The sequence below is a fragment of the Mixophyes fleayi genome, chromosome 9 (genome assembly GCF_038048845.1).
Source record: "Mixophyes fleayi isolate aMixFle1 chromosome 9, aMixFle1.hap1, whole genome shotgun sequence".
Classification (NCBI taxonomy): domain Eukaryota; kingdom Metazoa; phylum Chordata; class Amphibia; order Anura; family Limnodynastidae; genus Mixophyes; species Mixophyes fleayi.
In genome coordinates, this window is record NC_134410.1 from 133,155,742 (window position 1) to 133,171,355 (window position 15,614).

Genomic DNA, 15,614 nt, shown 5'->3' on the forward strand with positions numbered 1-15,614 from the left:
AATGCAAAATTAAGTTGTGACATTTCTGCTTTTGAAATTATTACAATCTTCTAATGTGGATCAGTTATAGATGCCACAAACCCCAAATGAGGTTATTCATGACAAAACGTTTCAGCAGCCATTTTACTATGAATTGTATTTTTTAGCCTCTTATTGGGCTCAGCCTCCATCTATACACGCCCGACAAATCATATCACAGATTGTGCAAGTAACATGCACTCCGCTGCTGTCAAATGGGTGTGTCTGACTCCACCCATGGATATATCTGGCGCCACTCAGGGGCGTGTCCGGCACCACCAGATGGAACCTATAGTACTGTGTGTATCATGTCGCTAGCGGGGCTGACGGCAATGCCGGTGATAACCAAGCACAGCAGTGACGTTAGTCCAGACATTACAAGAGAGCAGATAACTATGTTCATATTCATGAAACTTCACCTTCTGCTTCTAGCCTGCAGCACGCAGACGATTCTGGTTCAGTTATCAGTCTGTGGTATAAACCAAAAAGGGGGGCTTGACCATACCGCCATGGGGCGTGTCTATAATGCCATTGGGGTGTGTCCATACCACCATGGGGGGGTGTCCAGCTCCCTCTCACTGTATTTCTGGGATTATTACAACATTTAAACCAAGAAACATTCATACTGTCATTCAATGTCCTGGTGGCACAAATGGACACACAAAATAAGCCCACGGGATAGTTTCATTATATATATAATATACCTCTGCAGCAGGTTGTCTGGCCTGATATGGTTTATTATTTATTTTTCCTTTGATTATAATTAGGAAATTGTTGCATTGGATTATACATAATACATTTGTTTTATTAATAAAGTGATGAACGGGACATTTTTGGAAATTTTTTATGCAGTCTCCCGGGTAACAATGGGAACCAGCCTAAGTTATCCAGCAGAGGGACCCCACGATCCTTGTCTGTTTTAGTGGGAGCCAACCCAGATAGTCTAGCACTGGTTGAGGCATTTCGGAAGGACACACTGCACAATTTGTTTTATTATTTACATACAGAGTTTTCCCATTACTTTAAATGGCCTATTCATTTCAATGTGGTTTCCACACATACACACTGGAAATCCATTGAAATGAATGGGCTATTGCACTAAATGAGAAAAGATTAATACCACAAGTGAATGTAAATTACTAATGCTTACCGGATGCAGCATAAACACACATGTGGGTCTATCTTTACACAAACACAACAGCACTGGGTTGGGGCCCTAAAATAACAGGATGCCAATAAAAAGGTTTGTATGGAAGCATCACATTTACGGTTTACTAACATGACAAATATAAAATTGTCCTAAAAAAAAACGTAATTCATTTTTACATTTATTATGTCTGTATTACCCAGTAATGTTTTATTACTGTGTTTGTTTCCAATTGGAAAGCACTATGGAATATGCTGGCGCTTTATAAATGATTGATTCTAAATTTACTTTCTTATACAGCACTTTGTAAAGACCTGTTGGAAGTCTAAGCGATGGCTTCAGAAGGGACCTCACCGATATTCCTGAGGACAAGAGAATACGGATGAATCCTTATTTCAGGGAATGTAATTCCTAAGAGGCTGCTGGGAAATGAAGCAGTAAGTATCCATCTATTATATTACACCAAAATATTTGTTGTTCTTCAATTGCTAAACGAGGTCTTCATTTAAGAACTTGAGGGAATTAACTCTACTGAAAGGGAGGCCGATAGCCTCACCGAGGATGCAGAGTAGAACGGGATCTATACATTCATGAAGAGGCAGAAAACCCCTTATCAAGCAGGAATAATGTGCCCCCCCCCCAAGGATGAAGGTGTAATGCAGAACCAGCATCAGCAAATAAACACAAAAGAAGATTTCGTTCTTCTGTAGGAGCCTCCTAGTTGACCGTTAAACTAAACATTTTCCATGTCAAAACACACACTTAAAGCAAGAGGACAGTAATCATTATAAAGACCTAACCAAAGTCTGAACATAAAGGTCAGGAGCCAACAATATTGTGAATGAACACATCGCATGACACTGTAGTGTGATACATAATAACTACCACAGAAATCAATGATGTGCAAAATATTATACTACCCAGGTGACCAGTATATTCTACCAGCCTGTGCCACCTACGTGTTCTTCCCTATATGTGCATACCACCATACCTGCTTATAAACTGCTCCCTGGCGGCTAGAGGTCACATGCTTAGACGTCATGTCGTCACCAGAAACGTGACTGACGCTACAGGGGAGAAGAGGGCGTATAATTCCCAGCCCAACTGCAGAAGATTGGGGGGGGGGGGGGCAGAAGAGGGGACAGATTGGGGGCACCAGGTTTTTTAGTTGCTGCTGGTCCATTCCTGCCTTTCAATAATGTGAATTTTCTCAATAGCCCTATCTGACTGAGATGCTGGATGTTAGTGTAGCAGCCAGAAGCCACGTGATGTCTCAGATTCAGACAGCGTCTTAAATAGCTGCTGGACACTCTGTAAAAAATTATTGTCGGTTGAAGTTCAGAGTAATTAAAATGTAATTCCTGCCCGGCGAAGCAACTGATGTCTCTGAAATACATTTCAGCTTCAACACACAAGAACGAATACTAAAAAAACAGGCAAGAATTAGCTCAGCGGGTAAAACAACAGCACGTGACGTAGTTTGTCCGTGAGAATGCAGCCTAAGATTTCCTTAGTAGCACAGTCCACAGGCACGGCTGGCGAGAGGAGATTGGGGTTCAGCAGCTTCATTACACATACCCACGGCATCAGCAAGAGCTGGTATGGTGCTCACAGCCTATGAGTGTGGCCATGTGAATCATTAGGAAGCCATTGGTTCTTGCAGTCTTCCTGTTTCCCATCTTCACACATCCCTAGGGTCAATGGGAACTGAGCCGTGGTCACCCTCGGGCCCCCATTTAGTCCCATAACCCCAGCCCTCCCAGGACCCTATATACCCATCCCTCTGATCCCAAGGTCACTGAACCCCAGTCAAGTAATAAGCTGCATTCTCACGTGCACTTCAATCCTCAGCCCTGGGCAAGTCACTAAACACCTAACAATTTTCAGTGATATATAAAGCAAATGTTCAGTCATTAAAGAGAATTTTACACCTTTACAATATCACGTTTCAGATCCTGTATTAACCTGTACACTATGTTACTTTGTACTGGACATTTAAATTGCCAAAGCTGAACAGCAGTATAGATTTTTCATAAAATTCCATTACTTTTATTTCTGTAACGCAGATGATACCACGTTGTGTGGACAGGATCATTGTGCTGTAACCCTTTCCATACCTGGATTTGCCTCAGAGCATCATGTTTATCCCATTTATATTTAGCTAGAGATTGTACCTTCCACAGGCTAGAGAGTAACACCACCTCAGGAACCTCTTTGGTGGGGGCCCTTCCCTGGTACTCTCTGGGTTACCAGATTATATCAGCAGAGATCTGTCAGTTCTGATTGGATGGGGATGGGAGCTGTAGCTCAGCAGGTAATATAGCGTCTCCACTCTCCTGATTGGACAGGAGCTGTAGCCAATAAGGAAACCTTACTACACCATCACATCATAGGTAACGGAGCAGCTAGGAGTTGGTTCCAGTCTCATTCATGTGTCCAGTGCTGGACATATGAATTCTGGTAACATCAGTGTAGAGGAGCGTTATCTAATGGCTGGAAGACAACGCCTTTCATAAAAGTTAGGAAACCCAGCAAGCGGCAGTCTGTCTTCACCTGCAGAACCCGCCATGCTGGTAAGAACAAGACCATCCATGTGTATTTTGTAGCGGTCTCTGTTACCTGCGTCCACACTGTAGCAAACACACGATACCCCTAGGATGTAGCCAAACCTTGGGTAGTGCTGGGGGGAAATGAATATTTAAATTTAGACTCTCTCAGACATCGAGGGTAATTCACAAACATTAAGGTGCAAATTTGCACTAAACCGTAGCTAGTACCCCACAATTACCCCAGGTGAGACTATGAAATTGGATTTGTAGCTAGTTTAGTGCAAAGACTGATGTAAATGCCCATCCTAGAGCCAGAGAGTCCCTTAGTCCTGCAGTGAGGGGCGCAGGCACGGAGCTCAGAGATTGTCAGGGTTTCGCTCCATATGGGCACTCATCTGAATGAGTCCTTAGGATATGAAAGTGGTAACATGGAACACAGACTATGGAGAGGTTTATCTGACTTGATTGACGTTAAATGCTTCACACACTACCCAACGACTTGACGTGTACTTACATGCGTTTATTAAAAAAAGACTTCTCTTGCATTGATAAATAAAGGAAAAACAAGGACTCGTATCTGAACTGCCAAGAAAAAGCATTTCTCATCGGCATGCATCTATTTACATATCTATAAACACCATAAAACACCAGCCCAGGCCCCCGACAAGCAGCATGGTTACGTGAATCCCATAAATAAGCAGTTCGTTCATGAGGCTAAAGTCGACACGCCTCCGCCCCAGCAGCAGCAGGATGATGGACAGCTTGTACTGGAGGCGCAGGAATACTCGGATGCCCAGATACTGAAGGCAAAACAAGACTGAGAGTGCCACCCAGAGGATGGAAGTGAAAAGACTGCAGCTGAAGTACAGCAGGAAGCGTATAAAGCCATACATCCATCGGGACTTCAGGTAGATGTCAAAGTTGTTGTACTTGGTGCGCACCAAGTGCGTAGTCCGTACTGGTCCACAGGCGGAATGAAGGCAGGTGGTATGAGGGCCATGGAATGACCGAACCCGGCGGGGAATGGGGATTACAGGCATTGGGGACTCCACCGGTTGTAGAGCCGCAGGGGAGGACTTGGCGGGATCATATCACCAGATTGGCAGGTTGGAATAAAAGGAAATCTGTGTGGTATGCTGGGGATCTAGTCTTGTATTTACCTGTAAGGAAACAAGTATGAACATCAGTGACTGAATTACTGAATACCTTATCCCATCCTTGCGTATAGAGCAGATCTTTCTACAGTTTCCATGAAATTAGACATATGTAACGTATTCAGCTACTAAGCTGCAGACTACTCCAATCCACCACAGAACCTATATACCACGGTGTAGGTATCTCCACTAAACTTCAAAACAGTGGTCGTCTGTTTTCTAGGGACATTTCTTTATTTCCAGCACAAATGACACTTCTATTAGAAACATAGAATTTGATGGCAGCTAAGAATCACTTGGCCCATTGAGTCTGCCTCAAACCCTATCCGATCCTTTATTCAGGATATCCTTATGCCTAAATTGTTCTACTGTATTAGACGCTACCACCTCTGATGGGAGGCTACTCCACTTATTATTATGTAGTAACAGTGGTGGAAGTGGACATTTACAAGTGATTGTATGAAATTTATAATGGAAGTGTAAGTGAGTGGAACTTTATAGATTTACAATGAATGCAGTAGAAGTGGGCATATTCCGTACCACCATGTAGTATGAAACAAAGATTTACACTTGGAATACCTCCCCTTCAATGAAAAGGTTTATATTTGTTTTGAGTATCTATATTAGTTGCTGAATTATTCTGTTTAACCGTTACTATGCCAGAGGTCACACAGGAGTCCAGGCTGAGCATGGATACATTAGGATTTTCGCTATTTTTAGGCTACAAAACCTTTGCTTTCTCTTCTGCAGTGATTTTTACATATTTTTTGAGGACAAAGTGCTTTCTTATGGAAATATAGGTGACAATAGGCAAAAAATATGTTGTTGATTTCTATCTTAGCAACTTTTACACAAATAATACAACCCATGAAATATACCCCAAGTTTTAGGTTGGAGTAACAAGTGTTATTGTTTTTTTTAATTTTAATCCACAACAGTGAGAATACAGTTTATTACTCTTACAGTGGCATGTGAAAAGGTTGGGTGTATGCAAACTCTCTATTACACACTGCAACACCAGGGGCGCTGCAGAAGAGCTGCTCTGCGCCTTAGAAGACCCAGAGATTCATAGTTAGAATGAGCCATTAAAGTCATAGCTACCAGGCAATGTCACCCCATTATCAATTTTCATCAACTGATAACAAGCCTGTGGGGTTATTTAATATGGAGTAACCAATAGCTTTAATCATTGTAGTGCAAGTTGGGATAATAAAAGCAAATGTCTAATTGCACATTTGGTCTTTGTTAATAAATGCTGCAAAACATACTGAAGGTCCTTAAACATTATTTTGGGGGGTCCTATAGAGTGATGTCTTAAAGCAGGGGTAGGCATTGTGAAACTACAAGTCCCAGCATGCTTTGCCAGTAGATAACCAGCAGATAGGTGGCAAGGCATGCTGGGATTTGTAGTTTCACAACACCTGGAGAGCCGCAGGTTGCCTACCCGTCTTAAAGACTACTTCATACTAACTTAATACAGCGATGTTGGAGAGAACAGTCATATTGGGTTGTGCTTATAGTACAAGTGCCAGTCTGCCACCAGCCACACCTTACATAATATTACCAAGAATAAGGACTTGTTCTATGCCTGGTTTTCCAGTCCTGGACAATCCTGCAGCTTATAAAAAGCTTCATGGCAGCTGGTGTCAGAGTGACAAAAAGAAATTCTTAGTATTAACAGACCAATAATTCCAGGTGACATAGAAAGTTACTAGTGGTCTGGCAGGAGGTGAAGGTTAAGTTGCCGTCACAGTGATATTTAGGTTGTTCAGTGTAACCAAATTGGCCAATCACTGTTGGGGATCTAAGTTTTTCATACCAGACTGCATGGTTATAGTTTTATGAAACCCCCTTGCCCACGTTCAGAGGATGCCACCAACATGCCGTTTGGCAGTTGTGCAAAATATCCTAATGTAGTTCTCAAAATCCCATAAAAAAAATGGAACGAGCATTAAATCCAGCAGTCTCTTTATACACCATGCTCTCCCTCTCTGACCAGGCAGCAGGAGACCAGAGAGATAAGAGGAGCTGTCAGCTGGATTAAGGCTCTCTCCCAAGTCACAGCAGAAGCACGATGCACTATGTAGCTGAGAAGAGCATTTCTGAAAACTAATGCAAGATATAAAGGTACTTCAAGCAGCCAGACTCTCAATGACACAAGATGCCTGAATATCCCACAACACAACGTTCCTTTACATGATGGGAGCAGCACTCAGTGTTGTTATTGTACTTATAAAGGATACGCTGATCTGGGACCAGAATGGAAATTGTCAGCCTGAATAGAGTCAAGATGAAAGTATGAGCTCCCAGGTAACAGGCAGGATCAGATCTCTGCTATATGAGTCACTGACCGAGTATGATCACCAGCAACAAATCACTGCGCTCCCACTGTTACAGTTATGTATTTGTATCAAACTTGGAAAGATTCAGTTTGGTCAGGTGCAGCGTTTGTTTCTATTAGAATAATTGTTAGTATATGAAAAGTTAGTAAATAGTGGAATTCACAAAATATATTATACATCAGTTCTATACTTTAGGGCTGGACAAATCCTGGGAGCCAGCTAAATAATGCACCTACTCTTTGGGAGCTATTCCTACTGACGTCAATGGATGCTCATGTGTTACCTGGAACCTCATAGGATCCTGCCGAATTTATACTGATTTGTACACACATACTATCCGTAATCTAGTTATAATCCCCCTGTCTCCTACCTCTAAAGAGTCAAAGATCCCAACATATAGCTACATACAGTCACAGAGCTACCCCACCAGGTGATCCATTATATCCCCCGTCACAGAGCTACTCCACCAGGTGATCCCATTATACCCCCCGTCACAAAGCTACCTCACCAGGTGACCCCATTATACCCCCAGTCATAGAGCTACCTCACCAGGTGACCCCATTATACCCCCAGTCACAGAGCTACCCCACCAGGTGACCCCATTATACCCCCAGTCATAGAGCTACCCCACCATGTGATCCATTATACCCCCAGTCACAGAGCTACCTCACCAGGTGATCCATTATATCCCCCGTCACAGAGCTACCCCACCATGTGACCCCATTATACCCCCCGTCACAGAGCTACCTCACCAGGTGACCCCATTATACCCCCAGTCATAGAGCTACCTCACCAGGTGATCCATTATACCCCCCGTCACAGAGCTACCTCACCAGGTGATCCCATTATACCCCCCGTCACAGAGCTACCCCACCAGGTGACCCCATTATACCCCCCGTCACAGAGCTACCCCACCAGGTGATCCATTATATCCCCCGTCACAGAGCTACTCCGCCAGGTGATCCCATTATACCCCCCGTCACAAAGCTACCTCACCAGGTGACCCCATTATACCCCCAGTCATAGAGCTACCTCACCAGGTGACCCCATTATACCCCCAGTCACAGAGCTACCCCACCAGGTGACCCCATTATACCCCCAGTCATAGAGCTACCTCACCAGGTGACCCCATTATACCCCCAGTCATAGAGCTACCTCACCAGGTGACCCCATTATACCCCCAGTCACAGAGCTACCCCACCAGGTGACCCCATTATACCCCCAGTCATAGAGCTACCTCACCAGGTGACCCCATTATACCCCCAGTCATAGAGCTACCTCACCAGGTGATCCATTATACCCCCCGTCACAGAGCTACCTCACCAGGTGATCCCATTATACCCCCCGTCACAGAGCTACCCCACCAGGTGACCCCATTATACCCCCCGTCACAGAGCTACCCCACCAGGTGATCCATTATATCCCCCGTCACAGAGCTACTCCGCCAGGTGATCCCATTATACCCCCCGTCACAAAGCTACCTCACCAGGTGACCCCATTATACCCCCAGTCATAGAGCTACCTCACCAGGTGACCCCATTATACCCCCAGTCACAGAGCTACCCCACCAGGTGACCCCATTATACCCCCAGTCATAGAGCTACCTCACCAGGTGACCCCATTATACCCCCAGTCATAGAGCTACCTCACCAGGTGATCCATTATACCCCCCGTCACAGAGCTACGCCACCAGGTGATCCATTATACCCCCCGTCACAGAGCTACCCCACCAGGTGACCCCATTATACTCCCAGTCACAGAGTTACCCCATTATACCCCCAGTCACAGAGCTACCACACCAGGTGATCCCATTATACCCTCAGTCACAGAGCTACCCCACCAGGTGACCCCATTATACCCCCAGTCACAGAGTTACCTCACCAGGTGACCCCATTATACCCCAGTCAGTTACCCCATTATACCCCCCATCACAGAGCTACCCCACCAGGTGATCCCATTATACCCCCCGTCACAGAGTTACCCCACCAGGTGATCCCATTATACCCCCCGTCACAGAGCTACCCCACCATGTGATCCATTATACCCCCAGTCACAGAGCTACCCCACCAGGTGACCCCATTATACCCCCAGTCACAGAGCTACCTCACCAGGTGACCCCATTATACCCCCGTCACAGAGCTACCCCACCAGGTGATCCATTATACCCCCCGTCACAGAGCTACCCCACCATGTGATCCATTATACCCCCAGTCACAGAGCTACCTCACCAGGTGACCCCATTATACCCCCAGTCACAGAGCTACCCCACCAGGTGACCCCATTATACCCCCAGTCACAGAGTTACCCCACCAGGTGACCCCATTATACCCCCAGTCACAGAGTTACCCCACCATGTGATCCATTATACCCCCAGTCACAGAGCTACCTCACCAGGTGACCCCATTATACCCCCCGTCACAGAGCTACCCCACCATGTGATCCCATTATACCCCCAGTCACAGAGCTACCCCACCAGGTGATCCATTATACCCCCCATCACAGAGCTACCCCACCATGTGACCCCATTATACCCCCAGTCATAGAGCTACCTCACCAGGTGATCCATTATACCCCCAGTCACAGAGCTACCCCACCATGTGATCCCATTGTACCCCCCGTCACGGAGCTACCCCACCAGGTGATCCCATTATACCCCCAGTCGCGGAGCTACCCCACCATGTGATCCATTATACCCCCCGTCACAAAGCTACCCCACCAGGTGATCCCATTATACCCCCAGTCACAGAGCTACCCACCAGGTGATCCATTATACCCCCCGCCACAGAGCTACCCCACCATGTGATCCCATTATACCCCCAGTCACAGAGCTACCTCACCATGTGATCCCATTGTACCCCCCGTCACAGAGCTACCCCACCATGTGATCCATTATACCCCCCTTCACAGAGCTACCCCACCAGGTGATCCATTATACCCCCCGTCACAGAGCTACCCCACCATGTGATCCCATTATACCCCCCCGTCACAGAGCTACCCCACCAGGTGATCCCATTATACCCCCAGTCACAGAGCTACCCCACCAGGTGATCCCATTATACCCCCAGTCACAGAGCTACCCCACCAGGTGATCCCATTATACCCCCAGTCACAGAGCTACCCCACCAGGTGATCCATTATACCCCCCGCCACAGAGCTACCCCACCATGTGATCCCATTATACCCCCGTCACAGAGCTACCCCACCAGGTGATCCCATTATACCCCCAGTCACAGAACTACCCCACCATGTGATCCATTATACCCCCAGTCACAGAGCTACCCCACCATGTGATCCATTATACCCCCCGTCACAGAGCTAACCCACCAGGTGATCCATTATACCCCCCGCCACAGAGCTACCCCACCATGTGATCCCATTATACCCCCAGTCACAGAGCTACCTCACCATGTGATCCCATTGTACCCCCCGTCACGGAGCTACCCCACCAGGTGATCCCATTATACCCCCAGTCACAGAGCTACCCCACCATGTGACCCCATTATACCCTCAGTCACAGAGTTACCTCACCAGGTGACCCCATTATACCGCCAGTCAGAGTTACCCCACCAGGTGACCCCAATATACCCCCAGTCACAGAGCTACCCCACCAGGTGACCCCATTATACCCTCAGTCACAGAGCTACCTCAGCAGGTGACCCCATTATACCCTCAGTCACAGAGCTACCTCACCAGGTGACCCCATTATACCCCCAGTGACAGAGTTACCCCACCAGGTGACCCCATTATACCCCCAGTCACAGAGCTATCTCACCAGGTGACCCCATTATAGCCCCAGTCACAGAGTTACCGCACCAGGTGACCCCATTATACCCTCAGTCACAGAGTTACCCCACCAGGTGACCCCATTATACCGCCAGTCACAGAGCTACCCCACCAGGTGACCCCATTATACCCCCAGTCACAGAGCTACCCCACCATGTGACCCCATTATACCCTCAGTCACAGAGCTACCCCACCAGGTGACACCATTATAGCCCCAGTCACAGAGCTACCTCATCAGGTGACCCCATTATACCCTCAGTCACAGAGTTACCCCACCAGGTGACCCCATTATACTCCCAGTCACAGAGTTACCCTATTATACTCCCAGTCACAGAGTTACCCCACCAGGTGACCCCATTATACCCCCAGTCACAGAGTTACCCCACCAGGTGACCCCATTATACTCCCAGTCACAAAGTTACCCCACCAGGTGACCCCATTATACCCCCAGTCACAAAGTTACCCCACCAGGTTACCCCATTATACTCCCAGTCACAGAGTTACCCCACCAGGTGACCCCATTATACTCCCAGTCACAGAGTTACCCCACCAGGTGACCCCAATATACCCCCAGTCACAGAGCTACCCCACCAGGTGACCCCATTATACCCTCAGTCACAGAGCTACCTCAGCAGGTGACCCCATTATACCCTCAGTCACAGAGCTACCTCACCAGGTGACCCCATTATACCCCCAGTGACAGAGTTACCCCACCAGGTGACCCCATTATACCCCCAGTCACAGAGCTACCTCACCAGGTGACCCCATTATAGCCCCAGTCACAGAGTTACCGCACCAGGTGACCCCATTATACCCTCAGTCACAGAGTTACCCCACCAGGTGACCCCATTATACCGCCAGTCACAGAGCTACCCCACCAGGTGACCCCATTATACCCCCAGTCACAGAGCTACCCCACCATGTGACCCCATTATATCCTCAGTCACAGAGCTACCCCACCAGGTGACACCATTATAGCCCCAGTCACAGAGCTACCTCATCAGGTGACCCCATTATACCCTCAGTCACAGAGTTACCCCACCAGGTGACCCCATTATACCCCCAGTCACAGAGTTACCCCACCAGGTGACCCCATTATACTCCCAGTCACAAAGTTACCCCACCAGGTGACCCCATTATACCCCCAGTCACAAAGTTACCCCACCAGGTTACCCCATTATACTCCCAGTCACAGAGTTACCCCACCAGGTGACCCCATTATACTCCCAGTCACAGAGTTACCCCACCAGGTGACCCCATTATACCCCCAGTCACAGAGTTACCCCACTAGGTGACCCCATTATACTCCCAGTCACAGAGTTACCCCACCAGGTGACCCCATTATACTCCCAGTCACAGAGTTACCCCACGAGGTGACCCCATTATACTCCCAGTCACAGAGTTACCCCACGAGGTGACCCCATTATACTCCCAGTCACAGTTACCTCACCAGGGGGCCCCGTTATACCCTCAGTCACAGAGCTACCCCACCAGGTGACCCCATTATACTCCCAGTCAGAGTTACCCCATTATACCCCCAGTCACAGAGTTACCCCACCAGGAGACCCCATTATACCCCCAGTCACAGAGTTACCCCACCAGGTGACCCCATTATACTCCCAGTCACAGAGTTACCCCACCAGGTGACCCCATTATACCCCCAGTCACAGAGTTACCCCACTAGGTGACCCCATTATACTCCCAGTCACAGAGTTACCCCACGAGGTGACCCAATTATACTCCCAGTCACAGTTACCTCACCAGGTGACCCCCATTATACCCCCAGTCACAGAGCTACCTCACCAGGTGATCCCATTATACCCCCAGTCACAGAGTTACCCCACCAGGTGACCCCATTATACTCCCAGTCACAGAGTTACCCCACCAGGTGACCCCATTATACCCCCAGTCACAGAGTTACCCCACCAGGTGACCCCATTATACTCCCAGTCACAGAGTTACCCCACCAGGTGACCCCATTATACTCCCAGTCACAGAGTTACCCCACGAGGTGACCCCATTATACTCCCAGTCACAGTTACCTCACCAGGGGGCCCCGTTATACCCTCAGTCACAGAGCTACCCCACCAGGTGACCCCATTATACTCCCAGTCAGAGTTACCCTATTATACCCCCAGTCACAGAGTTACCCCACCAGGAGACCCCATTATACCCCCAGTCACAGAGTTACCCCACCAGGTGACCCCATTATACTCCCAGTCACAGAGTTACCCCACCAGGTGACCCCATTATACCCCCAGTCACAGAGTTACCCCACTAGGTGACCCCATTATACTCCCAGTCACAGAGTTACCCCACGAGGTGACCCCATTATACTCCCAGTCACAGTTACCTCACCAGGTGACCCCCATTATACCCCCAGTCACAGAGCTACCTCACCAGGTGATCCCATTATACCCCCAGTCACAGAGTTACCCCACCAGGTGACCCCATTATACTCCCAGTCACAAAGTTACCCCACCAGGTGACCCCATTATACCCCCAGTCACAAAGTTACCCCACCAGGTGACCCCATTATACTCCCAGTCACAGAGTTACCCCACCAGGTGACCCCATTATACTCCCAGTCAGAGTTACCCCATTATACCCTCAGTCACAGAGTTACCCCACCAGGTGACCCCATTATACCCCCAGTCACAAAGTTACCCCACCAGGTGACCCCATTATACTCCCAGTCACAGAGTTACCCCACCAGGTGACCCCATTATACTCCCAGTCACAGAGTTACCCCACGAGGTGACCCCATTATACCCCCAGTCACAGAGTTACCCCACCAGGTGACCCCATTATACTCCCAGTCACAGAGTTACCCCACGAGGTGACCCCATTATACTCCCAGTCACAGTTACCTCACCAGGGGGCCCCGTTATACCCTCAGTCACAGAGCTACCCCACCAGGTGACCCCATTATACTCCCAGTCACAGAGTTACCCCACCAGGTGACCCCATTATACCCCCAGTCACAGAGTTACCCCACCAGGTGACCCCATTATACTCCCAGTCACAGAGTTACCCCACGAGGTGACCCCATTATACTCCCAGTCACAGTTACCTCACCAGGGGGCCCCGTTATACCCTCAGTCACAGAGCTACCCCACCAGGTGACCCCATTATACCCCCAGTCACAGTTACCTCACCAGGTGACCCCATTATACCCTCAGTCACAGAGCTACCCCACCAGGTGACCCCATTATACCCTCAGTCACAGAGCTACCCCACCAGGTGATCCCATTATACCCCCCGTCACAGAGCTACCCCACCAGGTGACCCCATTATACCCCCAGTCACAGTTACCTCACCAGGTGACCCCATTATACCCTCAGTCACAGAGCTACCCCACCAGGTGACCCCATTATACCCTCAGTCACAGAGCTACCCCACCAGGTGATCCCATTATACCCTCAGTCACAGAGCTACCCCACCAGGTGATCCCATTATACCCTCAGTCACAGTAACCTCACCAGGTGACCCCATTATACCCTCAGTCACAGAGCTACCCCACCAGGTGACCCCATTATACCCTCAGTCACAGAGCTACCCCACCAGGTGATCCATTATACCCTCAGTCACAGAGCTACCCCACCAGGTGACCCCATTATACCCTCAGTCACAGAGCTACCACACCAGGTGACCCCATTATACCCCCAGTCACAGTTACCTCACCAGGTGACCCCATTATACCCTCAGTCACAGAGCTACCCCACCAGGTGACCCCATTATACCCTCAGTCACAGAGCTACCCCACCAGGTGACCCCATTATACCCTCAGTCACAGAGCTACCCCACCAGGTGACCCCATTATACCCTCAGTCACAGAGCTACCACACCAGGTGACCCCATTATACCCCCAGTCACAGTTACCTCACCAGGTGACCCCATTATACCCTCAGTCACAGAGCTACCCCACCAGGTGACCCCATTATACCCTCAGTCACAGAGCTACCCCACCAGGTGACCCCATTATACCCTCAGTCACAGAGCTACCCCACCAGGTGATCCATTATACCCTCAGTCACAGAGCTACCCCACCAGGTGACCCCATTATACCCTCAGTCACAGAGCTACCCCACCAGGTGACCCCATTATACCCTCAGTCACAGAGCTACCACACCAGGTGACCCCATTATACCCCCAGTCACAGTTACCTCACCAGGTGACCCCATTATACCCCCAGTCATAGAGCTACCTCACCAGGTGACCCCATTATACCCTCAGTCACAGAGCTACCCCACCAGGTGACCCCATTATACCCTCAGTCACAGAGCTACCCCACCAGGTGACCCCATTATACCCTCAGTCACAGAGCTACCCCACCAGGTGACCCCATTATACCCTCAGTCACAGAGCTACCACACCAGGTGACCCCATTATACCCCCAGTCACAGTTACCTCACCAGGTGACCCCATTATACCCCACCAGGGGCCCCTCCACTTACAGTGGGTCTCCGCACTCCCCGTCGGTCGGACCCCCGCGGCCGGTGTCCTCTCCATCCCCCGCACTCCGGGCAGTACAGCCGGTATCACGCCCCCTGCATGAGACCCCCGCTCCCACTTCCGGCTTCCGGGCCAGGTTCTCGCGAGACCAGAACCCAGCACGTTC

General features: G+C 48.9%; 1 protein-coding gene across 1 annotated transcript; it reads right to left on the reverse strand.

Annotated features, from left to right (window-relative positions):
* Window positions 1-4,219: 4,219 nt before the first annotated feature.
* On the reverse strand, window positions 4,220-15,588 carry TMEM250 (transmembrane protein 250). The gene is made up of 2 exons (XM_075186135.1): window positions 15,451-15,588; window positions 4,220-4,874 (listed from the first exon to the last, which is right to left on the reverse strand). The coding sequence occupies exon 2, from the start codon at window positions 4,752-4,754 to the stop codon at window positions 4,335-4,337; it is 420 nt and encodes a 139-aa protein (XP_075042236.1). The 5' UTR covers window positions 4,755-4,874; window positions 15,451-15,588; the 3' UTR covers window positions 4,220-4,334.
* Between the last annotated feature and the right edge of the window lie 26 nt (window positions 15,589-15,614).

Bases quoted from the DNA above. Each gene is read 5' to 3' on its own strand.
- TMEM250 (XM_075186135.1), bottom strand. From the start codon at position 4,754: ATGCCTGTAATCCCCATTCCCCGCCGGGTTCGGTCATTCCATGGCCCT.